This window comes from Nicotiana attenuata, chromosome 5, assembly GCF_001879085.1.
Source record: "Nicotiana attenuata strain UT chromosome 5, NIATTr2, whole genome shotgun sequence".
In the NCBI taxonomy this organism is placed as follows: domain Eukaryota; kingdom Viridiplantae; phylum Streptophyta; class Magnoliopsida; order Solanales; family Solanaceae; genus Nicotiana; species Nicotiana attenuata.
The window spans coordinates 18,653,625-18,672,201 of NC_031993.1; the positions used below are offsets into that span (position 1 = coordinate 18,653,625).

Below are 18,577 nucleotides of genomic sequence, written 5' to 3' on the forward strand. Positions count from 1 at the left end.
TAAGCCTAACACATAGAAAGTTATTTAACAGATTTATACGAATCAACCATTTAACATGAACCAGAAATTTCTGTACAAAGCTAACAACCATCAATAGATGTACAATATTCCAAAACCAGTAGTACAAGTCATAAGTTCTACTTAGTTCGCTAGGAAATGTCTAGGTACAGTAGTTCTTGAATAAACATAAACAGTAAAAAGTAAAATTTTAGAAGGTGACTCCTACGCTTGCGAACGCGACGGCAGGTATACCTTGAAGTCTCCTCCGCAACTCACAATCAGCTAACTAATGACTAGCGCGCTCCGAAGTACCGGGATCTACACAAAAATGTGCAAATAGTGTAGCATGAGTACACCACAGCGGTACCCATTAAGTATTAAGACTAACCTCGGTGGAGTAGTGACGAGGAACATTCAAGACACCTACTAGACATAATAACTTGTACAAGTACGAATATGAAACTAACAAGGAACAATATCAATATTAAGCTAAGCATGTTAAGAATAACAAAACAATACTTGCAATAGAAAACTAGAAGCAACAATTAGCAACCGGGAACAATAGGTAATCATGCCATAAAGTAAGCAGAATACAGTTAAAGTCCGGTAAATTCAAGTAAGGGAAAACATGTAACAACCCAATAGAACAACCGCTCTCACACAAGGTTTGTACAAGAATTTCCCCGAGGTACCACACCTCATAATCATAATAACGGGTCCCAAATCGCGAACCCTAATCACTTGGCATCTTGTGCCCACATTACAAATCACATCCGCACGGACAACTCACGTACTGCACGGACAACTCACATGCCAATTCCATTAATACCTCATATCTGCATGGACAACTCACATACTAAGAGAGCGACAATATCTCATATCTGCATGGACAACTCACGTGCTAGCAGTAACAATACCTCATAACCGCACGGACAACTCACGTGCCAATAGTAGCAATATCTCATATCTGCACGAACAACTCACGTGCCAATAGTACAACTCACGCACAGAAGGCAGGTATACAAAAATGCATGTAAATGATCAATAAACATAAGGGTTCATCTTCTTAGACTGATATGAGTGACTAATCACGGTGTATGCTTGTGCAAGTGTTCTATCACAGCTCGAGGAGCGAATGGCACATAGGAAATAATACAACAAAACCGTAATATGCATGACTCACACAAGGTAGGCACACCAATACACAAATATCATTAATAACAATGCCCCCAGGACATCACAGATCATCACAAATCATCCCCGACATAGTCCCCCTTGTCTCGCCGCGTGCGCAACAATAAAGTAAATGTCCGTCTTGTCTAGCCACACGCGCATAATAATATTCTCACCTTGTCTCGCCACATGCGCAAACCCACATATATAGCCCGCCTTGTTACGCCACATGCGCAAATATCAATAATAACAATAGCATGTGATAATAGGTGAATTGAACTATGATTCAGCCCCAAAAAAACCACTTTCTTGTATAGTTTTTATTGTAAAAGTGAGAGCAAAATGCTCTTATTAGTGCTTTTCATGTTTTTCAGGTTACATACATTAGAAGAAGGCTATGGAGTGGTTTTTTATCAATTATGGAAGAAAAAGAAGCCAATCGCATCAAAGTCGCCGAGTGAACCATTTGAAATACACAAACGAGGCCTGGAGGTGAACTGTCGCGGTCCCAGCGTGGGCGCGGTAGGACCGCAGTGAGCTGTCAGAGGAGATTCATAGAGGCCATTTGGCCGCGGTCCCAGCGTGGGCGCGGTAGGACCGCGGCAGGCGACGGAAACTTAAGGGACTGAAGTGCAAATTCCAGAATTCTTAGCCCAAAACCCTATTTAAACACTAGAACTCGCCCAAAGGAGGCATGTAACATTATTAGAGAGTACTTTGGCAAGAAAAACAAGTGTGAGAGATCACCCAAAACATCATTATTTCTATTCTTCTTTATTTTCTTGCAATTTTATGATTATGAATTTTTTAGTATTGGATTTACCCATTGTCATGAGTAGCTAAAAACCTTAATCTAAGGTTTTGGTGGAACCCGTTGGGAATAACTTGGTTGTTTTATCAATATAATTAGATTTGATTGTTAATCTCTAATTGTTCATCTATGTTTTGATTGTGGAATAGTTGAAAGGGCCCTCAATTATCCGTTCCTATTTATTATGTATCTTCTTGAGAGAGAGTGCATATTTAGGTGATTGTATGAACAACATCACTCCCGGATTATAGACGAGAGTCATAACCGAGGGTTTAGGGGTTGGATTAGAGATAACGAAACCCCGGGTGCAATCTAAGTGAACTGTATTGTGCAAGTAGCTAGCGTAGCTTGAGAAAGTGTGTCTAGTAGATTATTATAATTACTTGAGAAAGAATTATGATATATGGGAGAGTTCATGATTGTTAGAGATAGCTAAATCATAGTTATAGGACATATATAACCAAGGAAAGTACCTACGGGGGAAACCATTGCCTTAGACTTTATTTCCACTGTTTACACATCAAGTTTAGTTAATTTTCAGCTGTTAATTACTTTCAATCTTTAGTTGTTAGAAAATCAACCATTGTGAATCAAAAAGTATGGGAAAACAGATTGTGTGAATTTAGTAAATCTGACAGTAGTGATTGATAGGTTAGTTCCCTGTGGTTCGACTCTGGGCAATAATACTCAGATTATATTTGCAACGCCCGCATAGTCTTTTGTGAGACTTAGTTGAGCGTGATCAAATTTTGGTGCCGTTGCCGGGGAACAAACGGTGTTATCAATTACAATTGAAAGAAATACAAAGATTCCAAGTGTAATCCGTTTTCTCTTTACCAATCATTACATTGAAATTTTAACGGTTGAAATCTTGTGGAAAGCAGGTGTATGCCTAGAAATTCTTCGAGGACTGGAGAATTAATAGAAGGACTCTCAGACCCCGAGAAAATATTCAGGGCATTGAACCGTGCCAACAAAGGACTTCAACAAACTCAACCAACGAACCAACCCGAATTTGATATGGTTGACGTGAACAACGCCAACGGAAACAACAGGAATGAGCAAGTTGACCTGGAAGTCAGGGGAGTGTCACCTCTTGTGCCAGAGGCTGCACTTTATGACTGGGCACAGCCTACAGCTGACAATCTGGCCACTGCCATAGCTGTGCCTGCAATTCAAGCGGAGACATTCCAAATCACCAACAACATGCTGCATCTGCTGCAGAATAAGGAATTGTTCTCCGGGTCAAGCATTGAAGACCCACAACAACACTTGAAAAATTTCCTGTCAATTTGCATGACCCAAAGGCAGCGGAATGTGACTCCTGAAGCTACCAAGTTGCTCCTATTCCCATTTTCAGTAACCGGGGCAGCTCAGACTTGGTTAAATTCGCTCCCTATCAACTCTATTACCACTTGGGAGGAATTAGTCAAGCAGTTTCTGAACAAGTTCTATCCGCCTAACAAGACTGCACAGCAAATTGATGCCATATTATAGTTTAGGTAGCAGTCCACGGAGTCCTTGCAAGAAACTTGGGAGAGATTTAAAGGGATGCTTGTGAAGTGTCCTCATTATGGCATTCCGGATCAGATGCTTGGCCAGAGATTCTACATGGGTCTAATTGACAACTTGAAGGCTAATGTGGATGCTTTAGCTGGAGGTGCGTTCTTAAGCAAAACATTCACCGAGGGCAAAATTCTCTTAGACAAGATGTCACAAAATGCGGGGTGGATGACTAGAGGTGCAACACTAGCACCCATAATACATTCCGTTCCATTGGATCCCAATAATTCACAGGAAGAAAACATGGCCACACTCCTAACCCAGATGAGCTTACTGACAAAGAAGATTGATGAGATGGGTACAAAACAGGTGCACATTGTTGATACAACGAATGGAGGATTATGTACACCATGTATTAATCAGTCATATGTTTGTTCATGGAGCGGAGAAGGCGAAAACCAAGGGGTCTGGGAAGATATGAACTATGTCAACAATTATGGGGGCCAGAGACAAGGAGCACAACAGTGGAGACCGCCACATAATCAGCAGTACAGGCCTAATATGCAGCAGCCTGGGGGTATGCACCCTCAAAATCAATTAGTGCCCGTACCTTATCAGAAACCACAGGGTTATCCACAGCAGAATCAGCAACAATTGGCTTATCAACCACCCTCTCAGCAGCAAGACAACAACACGGTGGAAATTAGAGGTATGCTTCAACAACTTATTGGGACAAATAACAAAGTGCAGGAAAAATTGGCAGTCCATGATTCAGCCATCAAGAATATTGAAACACAGCTGGGTCAGCTGTCCATGGCATTGAACAACCGCACTCCAGGAACTTTACCTGCAGACACAAACGTTAATCCCAAGGAGCAAAACCCGAATCAGCTGATGGCAGTCAGTCTAAGGAATGGTAGAGATTTAGATCGAGAGCAGGAAATTGCACAGGCCAGCAAGAACACTACACCAGCTACTCCAGTGCCATTAGAGGAAGAACAGCCAGCGGAACTCACTGAAGTAGTGGTTGAGCAGAGTCAGGAGGGTAAAGGCAAAGAAAAGGAGACCGAGCAAGTTGCAGAACAGGTGGCACCTCTTGTGCCAGACACTCCTAACAAAGAGAAGCCAACCAGTAGTGCCCAAAGGGTGATCCCTGCACCCTTCCCTGAGAGACTGGTCAAGCAAAAGAAGGCAGACCAATACAAAAAGTTTATGGAGATGCTGCGTCAAATCCAGTTGAATATTCCATTGATGGATGCCTTGAGGGAGATGCCCGGTTATGCCAAGATGATGAAAGATTTAATGTCAAAGAAGTTTGATTTTCAAGATCTATCCACCGTAACTCTAACACAAACCTGCAGCACAGTGGTGGCAAAACCAATAGCCCAAAAGATGTTCGATCCAGGTAGCTTCACTATTCCGTGCACCATTGGGAGTTATGCCTTTGCAAAGGCATTATGTGATTTGGGAGCCAGCATAAATTTGATGCCGCTGGCTATATACACCAAATAAGGCATCGGCAGGGCCAGACCGACTTTGATGTTACTCCAACTGGCTGATCGCACTGTGAAAAGACCTACAGGTATTCTTGACGATGTGCTGGTGCAAGTGGGGAAGTTCGTGTTCCCTGCAGACTTTGTGATTCTGGACTGTCAGGTGGATGAGGAGATACCCCTTATTTTGGGGAGACCATTTTTAGCCACCGGGAGAGCACTGATAGATTGTGAAACTGGGGAGCTTAAAATGAGATTGAATGATGAAGAAGTCATATTCAACGTTCAACAATCAATGAGGAGATCCAGCGAATATGCAAATTGCTCTCTAGTGGAAGCAGTTGATGTAATTCTGCAAGAGGATGATAGGGCCCTGACTGTGGGGGACCCATTGGAGGCATGCTTGACAAACTTAGACGAAATGGATGGCGAGGGGTTAGCTGAATGGGTAATGGAATTGGAAAGCCGAGGATTTTGGTCAAGGGAACCTCAGTTCGAGTCCCTGGAGCTGGAGAAAAGGGTCACTCCTCCAGCCAAGCCATCAATAGAGGAACCACCCAAGTTGGAGCTGAAACCACTCCCAGATCATCTCAGGTATGCATTACTAGGCACTGATTCGACTTTACCTGTTATTATATCATCCTGTCTGTTAGATGTGCAGGTAGAGCAGCTTTTGCAGGTACTAAAGGATAACAAGACGGCCATTGGTTGGACCATGGCAGATATAAAGGGTATCAGCCCAGCTTTCTGCATGCATAAGATTCTCCTGGAAGAAGGGCACAGACCTTCCAGGGAACACCAGCGAAGGCTGAACCCTAACAAGAAAGAAGTTGTAAAGAAAGAGGTGATCAAATGGTTAGATGCGGGAATTATTTTCCCCATCTCTGATAGTATTTGGGTCAGCCCTGTCTAGTGTGTCCCGAAAAAGGGGGGGTATGACTGTTGTGGAAAAACGACAACAATGAGTTGATCTCAACTCGTACAGTCATAGGGTGGCGAATCTGCATGGATTACCGGAAATTAAACACCGCCACCCGCAATGACCACTTTCCCTTGCCCTTCATTGATCAAATGTTGGACAGGCTGGCTGGTAGATCACACTTTTGTTTCCTAGATGGATATTCGGGGTACAATCAGATTTCAATAGCCCCCGAAGATAGAGAGAAAACATCCTTCACCTGTCCGTATGGCATCTTTGCCTTTCGGAGAATGCCCTTTGGGCTTTGTAATGCACCTGCGACTTTTCAACGGTGCATGTTAGCCATCTTTACAGATATGGTGGAGGACATTATGGAGGCATTTATGGATGATTTCTCCGTGGTGGGAGATTCATTCGAAGACTGTCTTCACAACGTAAGCAAAGTGCTCAAAAGATGTGTGGAGACAAACCTGGTACTAAACTGGGAGAAGTGCCATTTCATGGTACAAGAGGGGATAGTCTTGGGACATTGAGTGTCCAGAAAAGGTATTGAGGTCGACCATGCTAAGGTTGACGTGATTGAGAAGTTACCACCGCCCACTTCAGTCAAGGCGGAGAGAAGTTTCCTTGGCATGCCGGGTTCTACCGGCGTTTCATAAAAGAATTTTCCAAAATTGCTAACCCATTATGCAAACTCCTTGAAAAGGATCAGCCCTTTGTGTTTTCTAATGATTGCAGGTTGGCATTTGAGGAACTGAAGAAGAAGTTGACCACTGCACCCATTATTGTTGCGCCCGACTGGGAGCAACCATTTGAGCTCATGTGTGATGCCAGCGACTATGCTATAGGAGCAGTCTTGGGGCAGAGAAAAGACAAGCTGATGCACCCGATTTACTATGCAAGCAGAACGCTAAGCGGTGCACAGCTCAATTACACAGTGACGGAGAAGGAGATGTTGGCAGTCGTGTTTGCTTTTGACAAGTTCCGATCATATCTGATTGGTTCAAGGTAATTGTATATACTGACCATGCAGCTCTCAGGTACCTCATTGAGAAAAAGAAGTCTAATTCGCACCTGATTCGTTGGGTGTTGTTGTTGCAAGAATTCAACCTCGAAATCCGTGACCGTAAGGGGACAGAAAATCAAGTCGCTGATCATCTTTCACGACTTGAAGGAGCTAAAAAATCAGTCGAGGTCGAAGAAATTCTGGAAACCTTTCCAGACGAGCAGCTGCTCGCAGCCAGTCTTGAGGATGTGCCATGTTATGCAGATTTTGCAAACTACCTGGCTTGTGGTATTGTTCCTGATGACCTTTCTTTTGTCCAAAAGAAAAAGTTTTTCCGTGATAGCCGCATGTATTATTGGGATGAACCTCATCTGTTTATAATTTGCGTTGATAACATTATCCGGAGGTGTGTCCCCGAGATAGAACAATCTTCAATTTTGCAGGCTTGTCACGCTTCAGCATATGGAGGACATTTTGGAGGGGTCAGAATAGCTGCGAAGGTGCTGGTGGCCGGATTCTTCTGGCCAACTGTATTTAGAGATGCACACCTCTGGGTAAAGGGCTGCAATGAATGCCAAAGGACGGGAAACATTTCCCGTCGCCATGAGATGCCAATGAAACCAATTCAAGAAGTAGAGGTGTTTGACGTGTGGGGAATAGACTTCATGGGTCCCTTTGTCAGCTCATTCGGTAATAAGTACATACTTGTGGCGGTGGATTATGTGTCTAAATGGGTGGAAGCTGCAGCCTTGCCCACCAATGATGCACGAGTGGTGGTCGGATTCCTGAAGAAGCAGATATTCACCCGGTTTGGCATACCAAGGGCGATCATCAGTGATGGAGGCACTCACTTCTGCAATAGAGCCTTCGAGAAATTGCTGGCTAAATATGATGTGCACCACAAAGTGGCTACGCCCTACCATCCGCAGACTAGTGGGCAAGTTGAAGTGTCCAACAGGGAGATTAAGAGTGTATTAACGAAAACTGTGAACGCAACCCGAACGGATTGGGCAAAGAAGCTAGACGATGCACTCTGGGCCTACAGAACTGCATTCAAAACGCTAATAGGTATGTCACAGTACAAGTTGGTGTTTGGAAAGGCTTGTCATCTACCTGTGGAGTTAGAACACCGTGCTTGGTGGGCATTAAAACAATTAAACATGGATCCCGAAGCAGCCGGACAAAATCGACTAACGGAGCTGCACGAGCTCGAGGAATTTCGGTATCAAGCCTTTGAGAGCACGAGGCTTTACAAGGAACGGATGAAGAAAATGCATGATAAGCTCATCGTGGACAGAGACTTCAAACCCGGTGATATGGTGTTATTGTACAACTCAAGGTTGAGATTGTTTCCGGGTAAGTTGAAATCCCGATGGTCAGGGCCATTCCGAGTGGTGCAAATGTTTGCTAGTGGAGCTGTGGAGATTGAATCAAAAGACGGGACGAACAAATTCTTCGTCAATGGACAAAGGTTGAAACACGACCTTGGAACAGCTGACGAAAAAGGGGATACAGTGGTGTCACATTTCAAAGAACCCCAATACGAAAACGAGGAGTAGGAACTCCACTATTTGCGTCGTGCCGCGACGTTAAATCAGGCGCTGCGTGGGAGGCAACCCACGAATTGTTGTAAGTGTAATGTATAATGTATATATATAAAAAAAATAAAAAAATAAAAATAAAAAAGAGTACCAGAAAAACGCCTCCACTGCGGTCCAAGCGTGACTGCGGTGAGACCGCTGTGAAAGAGGCTCTCTGAAGTTTTCCCACCGCGGTCCAAGCGTGGCCGCGGTGAGACAGCGGTGAAAGAGGCTCTCTTAAGTTTTCCCACCGCGGTCCAAGCGTGACCGCGGTAGCCCAGCGACGGGCCCAGTCAGGTAAGTAACTGAAATTTTTTTTTTTATTTCTTCTAATTTCCATACCCCCCCCCCCCCCTTTAATTACCCCTTATCCAAACACCCAACCCCTTATTCCCCACTCCAACCACATGACCCTCACCCCCCTTTCTCTCTATTCTCTCATCTTTTCCCCTCTCTTCTTCTTCCTCCCCAAGCCCTAACCCCCATTCTTCCCCAAATTTCTTCTTCTTCAACTCTCTCATCTCATCTACAAGGTAAGCTTTCTTCTTTCCTCTTTTCTTTTCTTCAACTTGTTAGTGTAAATTAGTTTCTTAACCCTAGATTTTGTTGTAATATATAAATTGTATCTTTTTCTTTGTTTTCTCTTTTTAATTGATTATTTTAGCCATGGTGGATGCTTAGATGTTGGGTTTCATGATGATTAACTTGTGGGGAGGGATTTGTAGTATTTTCTGAGACCTAACTATCATTTTTAGGGCAAAGTGTGGTGGTTGGGCCTATATGGACGAAAATTTGGGATTTGTTGTAATTTTTGGAGCACTTTGTGCTCATTGTAATTGGTTGTAGTGGTGGTGGTGGTGGTTAAAATATTTCACTGATGAAAGGTTGGGTGTGGTATAGTAGGAGAGGTTGCCATGTTGATGGGGGTGTGAAGTAATCGTAGTATGGGTTGGCTAATTGGGGCCACTTAGCAATAGGGTGTTTTGGCATTGTTGGCCAATGATAACTGTTTAGTGCCAGCGGGTGGCGAAGTCTGAGTAACCATTCGCATGGCCCAGTTTAGGATGTATTTGATAGTTGCCCTGTCTTGTTGCAGGTATTATGGCACGAAAGAGGCACAAAGGTTCGGCTAGTACTTCCCAAGGGCCCACATATGATGAAACTAGGTTCCAGTCTCCGGAGGATGAGGATGCATTCCATGCGAAAGCCACAAAGACCTTCGTCCCGGAGATTGCTGTGGATAGGTCTGCCCTCCGCATGGAAAGCCCAGCCATGTATGAAGAGATACGGCGGAGGGAGATGGAATTTTTGTTTGAGGAGCCCGAAACAGTGAATCCAATTCTAGTTAGGGAATTCTATGCAAATTGCACGGAGCATTTTAGCCGGGAGGTATTTGTGCGTGGCATGGTGGTGGATGCTTCCATTCTTAAGATTCGGCAGGTTTTGCAGTTGCCCCAATTCAGAGGTGATGTTGATCATTACCACGACGCTCATGGGGTTAATTGGGATACCTTGATTGAAGCAATCTGCCAGAATGGCCAACCAACTTGGATACATGAAAACATCACCCTCCACCCCAAGTCCTTCACTCACGAGGCCAAGTACTGGTTCAATATCATTTGCAGCCGCTTCCTGCCCACAAGCAACTCTACCGATGTCAACCACCTAAGGGCTCTACTGGTATGGTGCTTTGTCACAAAGCGTGACTTTGATGCGGCGCGGCTCATTGGTGATGAAATGATCCTCCGATCCTCGCTGTAGTCTAAGGGGTTTTATTTCCCTCATTGGTGACTAGATTGTGTCTGCTCAAGGGCGTTCCCACTCTGCCTACTGATGGCACATTGCCCTCAAGGATACCCTTCAGAACTTCTAGGATCAACGTGGGCAGAGATACGCCCGCGACCATAGATATTGATGATGCGGAGGAAGCCCAAGCACCAATGGCACCCTCCAGGAGGTCATATGACGGAGCTAGATCTTCCCGGCGTCCCCACACTGGAGCCGGACTCTCTAGATCACAATCCACCCGGCATATGCTACGTTCAGTGGAGGAGGAGCTCGTGGAGCTTCGTACCTCGGTGGATGGCCTGCATGTGAGGATGGATGCTATGTCTCAGCGCCATGCCAGGTCTGAGAACCGCATGATGGCGTGGTTCCGTGCATTGGGACGAGCTTGTCATGTGGACCCCAGCACGGTCTCCGATTCCGAGTGATACTCAGTGAAGTCTTCTTACCCTACTGCTCTTTATTTTTGTATGACATGGGGACATGCCATGATTATAAGTGTGGGGTGGGAGACTTGTTGTTGTGATGTGTTGTATTGTACATATTAAACATGTTGTAATTTTATAACTGACTTGGCCCAACGACGGACACTTGTCGACGGGTCTCTTGAGGGTCAAAGTCGGTTGTTAAGGGGTAAAGGACTCTTCCTGAGGACAGACCACTTGGACAGTACTCTTGAGGGAAGTAGTCCATGTAGATAATTTTTTATTTTGCTTTTCTTTTCTCTTTTTAGGTAATGTAGTAATTCCCCCTTGGTTTTTCTTTTGACCACAGTTCTTTTCCAAGGGCTTTTTCTTGAACCGGGTTAGGTAGATTTTTTTTTAGGACTCAGAAGACTCTCTTAGATTAGTAGGGGTAAGGGCAGGAATGGACAACCCAAGTGCGAACACCCCGACAATCCTCTCAACAATATCGTGTGTGCTAAAAATATAAAACAATATAACAACTTGCACCACATGTGCCCATATGCCACCATATTTCCTTAAAAATAATTTTAATACCACAGCTATACATTGCCCCCGGCTTAACAGCACTGAGTACAAGTGTACAACAACAACAACAACCCGGGAGTACGGCAAGCAAATCAATAAAAGAATTACAAAAGCACATTGAAACGGAATAACGAGCTCACAATGAAAGACATAATAAGTAATAATGGGTTCAAATAAGAATAATTCAACAATAAGAGAGATAATGTGTATCCACGATATCATAAAAAAAATAACTCAATAATAGGATAGATAACATGTAACAGTGATTTCAAATAAGAATAACTCAACAGTAAGTGAGCCAACATGTAACAACGATTTCAAGTAAGGATAAATCACAATGGAAGAGATTACATGTAATAAAAGAGGCAACAACTCCAATTAAAGCATATAAGAGTATATTTGGCAACAAAGAGTAGAACATGAACCAATCAACTTTAAATAAGCCATGTAATGGTAAATTTAGCAATGGAGGATATAACATGATAACGCAACTTCATTTTAATGTGCATAAGAAACCTAAGAGTCTAAAACGGTCAAATTTCCACATATAAGTCGTGTACACACTCGTCACCTCGTGTACATATCTTTCACGCAGTTCAAATAGTGCAAACAACCCAATTCCTATGGGGTAGTTCCCCCACACAATGTTAAGCAAGATACTTACCTCAAAAGCCCTCAATCAATACTCTAAAATAGCTTTTCCTTTACAATTCACCTCCGCTCGGCTCAAATCTAACCAAAATTGACTTAATAACATCAAATAAAGAGAAATCAATTCCAATAAATAAAGCTATGATCTTTACACAATTTCTCAAAAGTCAACTCTAGGCCCGCCCAGTTAAAACCCGGGTCCAAGGGTAGATTCCGACTACCCATAACCCCACGAGTCTACATATGTATTTTACTTCAGAATCCGAGTCCAATTCGACTCTCAATCCCAAATTTTTATTTTTCAACACATAGACAAAATTTCTCAAAATTCTCCTTTGATTTTCATAATTTTGATATTAAATCTTATATATAATCATGTAAAATAGTTGAAAATTGATCAAAATCACTTACCCAATGATTGTAGATGAATATCCCCTTTTCAAATAGCCTCTTACCGAGTCTAGGGTTCAAAATATGAAAGAATGAGCTAAAATCCCGAAATTTCAACTCCTAACCTAGTTGCAGATGTCGCATTTGCGACCAAAAGTTCGCAATTGCGGATGTTCACATTTGCGACCAAAAGTTCGCAATTGCAGATGTTCGCAATTGTGACCACATGTTCGCAATTGCGACCAGGGTTCGCAATTGCAACAAAAAGTTTGCAATTGCGAAGTACCAGCACCAGCAATCCCAAACTTCACCAAAATAATTCGAAACCACCCTGAAACTCATCCGGAACCTCCCGGACACAAATCATATATGAATTTCAATCATAAACACGCTACGAACCTGCTCGCGCACTCAAAATACTGAAAAGAGGTCGTCTTGACCCGATATTGACCATGGTCAAACTCAAAATTTCTTAACTTAACTAGTCTCTCAACCAATGATCCAAAACACACCCAATCCCCTCGGGCCCCCGTCTAATTATGCCAACAAGTTCCAAAATATGGCGAACCTACTCGAGGCATCAACTCCCGAAACATAACATCAAAAACACGAATCGCACCTCAATTCAAGCTTAATGAACTATGAATTTTCAACTTCTACAACTCGCGCCGAATCATATCAAATCAACCCGGAATAACGTCAAATTTTGCATTCAAGTCCCAAATGACACAACGGAGCTATTCCAACTCCCGGAATTGCAATCCGAACCCGATATCAACAAAGTCAAACTCCTGATCAAACCTCTCAACCTTCCAAACCTTCAACTTTCCAGCTTTCGCCTAAATGCAACAAATCAACCTACGGACCTCCAAATTCAAATCTGGCAAACGCCTTAATCCAAAATCACCATACGTAGCTATTAGAATCATCAAAACACCATTACAGATTCGTTTACACAAAAGTCAGATTCCGATCAACTCTTGCCACTTATGCTTCTAAACAAGAATCATTCTTCCAAATCAAACCCGAATCATCCAAAAACCGAATCCGGCCACACATGCAAGTCATAATACACAATACAAGGCTACTCAAAATCTTAAGCCACCAAATGGAACGCTAATTCCCAAAACGACCAGTCGGGTCGTTATACATCTATAATCTGTTGGTGTTCGCCGAACTTTAATTTGGATTTTGAAAACATTAGTAAAAAGATATTCAGAAAAGTTCTAGATTAACAGTGTGGAGTATGATGATCTTATTATTATTATTATTTATTTATTTTGCGTGTACTTTGATGTTTTTCCTCTTTCAGTTGAGGAGCAATGAAGCACATAAATAGTAATTAAGCGACTATAAATGTGAACATAATATCTTAATATGCCAATTATTGGGGAATGGAGAACAAAGAGAGCTAGGTAGATATTTTAATAAGTTTTCATTGTTTCTAAAACCAAATTGAGTGGATTTGTAATAATGTGAGTACTACTCTAATAATGTAGTACCGTATGGTCAAAAGACATAAAGACAGAGAAAGAGAGATACACCTACCTATAGAGAGAGAATAAAAAAGAGAACAAAAGAAAAAATCAAAATTTAAAAATAGCACTATATTCATTTATTATATCAAATTAGTTAAGTCATTTCACATCTAAAAGAAAGAAGAAATTAAATAACGAATATTATTTAAAAGATAAGGAATGAGGGAGAAGTAGCACATTTATTTACTGAGTAAATTTAAACCCACTTAATCAGTCTCGTATCCTGTGGGTTTCCCCTTTGACTTCACTTCCTTCCATTTTGGTGGATCAGTTAGAAGTCCAAACCTACTCTCCATCTTTCACCAATCTGCGGCAAAGTAAATATCATTAAAGTTATATACACAGTGTAAAGAAATTTTATAATATCAGCACAATTTAATTAACTAGTTATAATAGGATATCACTCTATTTTGCATGTTATATAATTACATTAGTAGGTTATTTTGTTATTAAAATTGACATGTTATAGGCCAACTTAATTTAATAGCGTAAAAGATCATCTACAATGCCAGTGCAGATAATTTAAAAAATCTACTACATATTCTATTATTTAATTAATGAGTGAAAGTAGACGTGTAAATAAGAGTACATCAACAAGAACGTCTAGTTAGTTAGGTTTGAAAATTTTCCTTCATACATCCACAATAATCAGTAACTTGCAGTGGAAAGACACCACCATATAAAATTGATGAATTTTTGTTGTAAGTTATCCAACCACAAATATTCCACAAGAAAAATTAAAGTTTAAATCCACTATTGAGGAAAACGACTATAGTTCGGATTAATGTGTAGATTATAAGTTCTTGAAATAGCTAGCATATCAAACAGGGAAATTAAAGAAGAAAAGCAGAATTCAGTTGAGTAATTAAAATATTACCCTTCAACTTTAATTTGAGATAGTAACTGAGAACTCTAGTTGCACAAATTATGCGTTTCTCAATTGAGCTTAATTTAGAGCCTGTATGGACATAAGAATTTTTTCACTTTTTTCGAAATTAGTGTTTGGCCATAAAATTTCGAATTTTCACTTGAAAATGAATTTTGGAATCTTTCGAAAATTTAAATAACTCCAAAAAACTGTTTTTCAAAATTTTCACTCAATTCACTCATAAAAATTCAAAAACAACCCAAAATTATATTCATGTCCAAACACAACTCTAATTTTCAAATACCATTTTCACTTGAAAAAAAAGTTTCACATTTTTTTAGAATTTTACAGTTCTTATGTCCAAACACCCACTTATATATAGTAATTTATGCAAAGAACTTTTACATTATCAGTGTAGCTTAACATGTTGTAGCAAGTTATCTGAATTTTTCGAGGTAACTAGTCTTACTTATAATGGACAATACCTTTAGTTATTAGTTTTCTAAGAATGTGATAGTGTAAATTTTTATATATTAGTGTATGCATAAGCATACTATCATATACAACTTTCTAACTAAAACAATGAGAAAAGAACAATAGCAGAAAATTTTAAGGCTTACCATCATCCTTCTTGCCCCAAGACTTCATGAAGTAATAAACTATACCTAACAAAATGGTAGCCACTATTCCTCCAGCTACAATTGCTACCAATTTCTGTGTACCTTTCCCAGATCCTTTCCCTGTCAAGAAAATATATGCACAAAATGATCAACCAAAAAAAAATTGTAATTGATCCATATTTTTTGTGGGAGGTAGCAATAAGATCTGTGTAATATCCAAAGAAGACATTTGCGCTTAGAGGCGGAGTCGGGATTTGAATCTGATAGGTTTGGGATGCTAGTCTTTTAATTTTTAAGTTTCTGGATTCTAAATTAATAATTTATATATATTCAATGGATTTTTTAAAACAAACACAGGGTTTAGACTAAAGTTGCTGGATTATGCCGAGCCCATAACCAAAATACTAGTTTGCACTAGAAATCTAGGTAGCTAAATTATATAAGCAAGATTTTTGAGTAGACAAATTACCTTCATCTTGGTAGCTAGATATCTTATGTTTACCATAACTATAGCTCAAATAACATCCATCCAAATACACTTCTGCAGCTATCGAATATGCACATTCGTCATGAGCAATCTGCACTGCTTTGTTCATACATTCACCACAATCACAACCTCTTAAATTCCCAACACATTGTGCCATGACATGAGCCTTCCCATAACTTAAGTCACAAAATCCATTTCCACTCATTCCACAGCTCTCAACTTCAGCAAAAGCATAGCCCATCTCCTCCTCGTATCTAATCGATTTCGCCTTTTTCCTGCTGCATACCTAGAGGTGGCTAAATTAACTTAGAGCCCGTTTGGATATAAGAAATTTTTTTTTTTTTCGAAATCAGCGTTTGTTCATAAAATTTTCAATTTCACTTGAAGATGCATTTTGGAATTTTTAGAAAATTTGAAAAATTCCAAAAAGCTGTTTTTCAAAATTTTCACTCAGATCACTCACAAAACTTCAGAAACAACCCAAAATGAGTTGGGTTATAACCTGTTTGTTGACATAACTAACGGGTTTAACTCAATTTAATCTACCAAATTATTGAGTCAAAACGGATCAAAATAGTGTAAACCCGCGGATTACATTGCAACCCAAACACAAAGATACAAAATGAAATTTGGAGATAAAATTTTATGTAAATCTGGAAGAATTTAAACTAGTTTCACTTTTCTTTTTCTTTTTTCAAAAGCAAAGTAGAAAGGAAAGGAGGTTAGCTCATGTTGGACGAGTTGGATTATGACTCGTTATTTGACCTATTTTGACCTAACTCATCTTCGACATAAGCTAACTTTGCGCAAACTAGGTGAGCACATTTGAACAAATAGCCTTTCTGAGGCCACTATTTAAATTTTTGTCCCCGTTAGTCCAGTGGACTAAATTTATCTACAAATTCGCTTTTAAAGGCGAAATATAGAGCCCGTTTGGCCATGAATTTTTTTCACTTTTTTTCGAAAATTTTTCACTTTTTTTTCGAAATCAGTGTTTGGCCATAAATTTTGAAGATGAATTTTGGAATTTTTCGAAAATTTGAAAAACTCCAAAAAGCTGTTTTGCAAAATTTTCACTCAGATCACTCACAAAAACTAAAAAACAACCCAAAATTATATTCATGTCTAAACACAACTCTAATTTTCAAATAATATTTTCACTTGAAAAAAAATTTCACTTTTTTTGGGGAATTTTACAATTCTTATGTCCAAACGCCCACTTAGTCCATTAAGCTACTATGACAAAATTTAAAGAGTGACCTAAGAAAAGGTAATACATACTATTTCCTGGATAGGATCATGACTGGTTTACTGATTTGACCCATTTTGACCCGCACAAGTTTGAACCAACTCACTCATTTGTCATCTTTATGCATACCTTATGAAGCATCAGAAGCTTAGAAACCTCCCTCTCTTCCTCTGCCTTGTAATCCAAATAGCAACCAGAAAGTTGAACCCTAGCAGGGATTCTTTCTCCACAAAAATTACTTGAAATATCAACAAGTTTATTAGTACAAGTATGACATTGATCATGGTTAAGGTCATTTCTGCACTGAAATAATCCCAAAATGGCTATTCTATCATCCCCTGCATAAGTCTCAAAAAACTTGGATTCTGAGGATTTATCAAGAAATTCTTGAAAAAGAGATGAAACAATAGATAACTTTGATAATGAGGTAGAAATTTCAAGATCATTTTGGAATGTTTGATTTGCAGTACAGGTTGTGAAAACTAATTGATGGAAATCTATATTATTGGTGTTAGCAGTTAATAACATTAAACTAAAAAGGAATATTTTCAGAAGGAACTGATTGTGAAGGTAAGCTGAGGGATTTGAAGATGAACATCCCATTTGGTAAATTGTGAATAATGATTGGTATCAGAAAACCATTAACCAGAAGTGTGCAATATGTAGAGAAATACTATGCTGTAACATTAAGATAGAAATTTGTGTTGTTTATCCTATAGAAGTTTTCTTCTTTTTACTTTGTCATGCCTAATCCTATCTAATTATTTGGCTTGTTTGGAGTAAATATGATGCAACTACTAATTTTTTGGCTCAGCATGTTAGGTTTGACTAGCTAGTTTAAGGTCTAGTTCCACGACTCTTTCATTATACCACTTCAGTAGAAAATTTTGGATTTAAGTTATATAAAGTAATAGTATAAGTATTTTTTTCTTGTGTAATTTAATATGTAATTGCAGGTTAGTTACTATTATTTTATTGATCATTAATTAGTACTTATCATAAAAATTAATCTATAATTACCTCATAAGTGATATGATATATATAATTATTTTTTCAGTGTCATCTCATAGAACTTAAAATCATCGCTATATGGTAGATTTTAGTCCTTTCATGATGTAACAGATCTTAATACGAAGAAATTCCTGATGGGGAGCGCTTCCACTACAAATGGATCATATGTGGTGGGAATTTAATTTTCCTGAGTTGAGGGTCTACCCAAAACAGCCTTTCTATCTTCTCAAGGTAGAGATATGGTCTGCTTACACACTACCCTCCCCAGATATATGGGATTACACTGAGTTTGTTGTTGTTGTTGTATGCGGCGGAAATCTGAATTAGTCTAAAGTTCTCAAGAAAGGACATACCGTACCAGTCGGGTGAAATTCAAAAATTGCCAGATTTACAAGTGGTAATTGAAAAATAGCCACAATTTCAAAAGAAATCAAAATTTAGCTACTTTTTATGTAAAGATAAATATGAACGAAAATACTGTTCAAAATCCGGAAAATATTC

General features: G+C 39.9%; 1 protein-coding gene across 1 annotated transcript; it reads right to left on the reverse strand.

The window, feature by feature from the left end:
* Positions 13,911–17,768, reverse strand: LOC109226304 (cysteine-rich repeat secretory protein 39-like). Its single transcript, XM_019391091.1, has 4 exons — positions 17,195–17,768; positions 15,799–16,102; positions 15,330–15,449; positions 13,911–14,148 (listed from the first exon to the last, which is right to left on the reverse strand). The coding sequence occupies exons 1-4, from the start codon at positions 17,666–17,668 to the stop codon at positions 14,141–14,143; spliced, it is 906 nt and encodes a 301-aa protein (XP_019246636.1). The 5' UTR covers positions 17,669–17,768; the 3' UTR covers positions 13,911–14,140.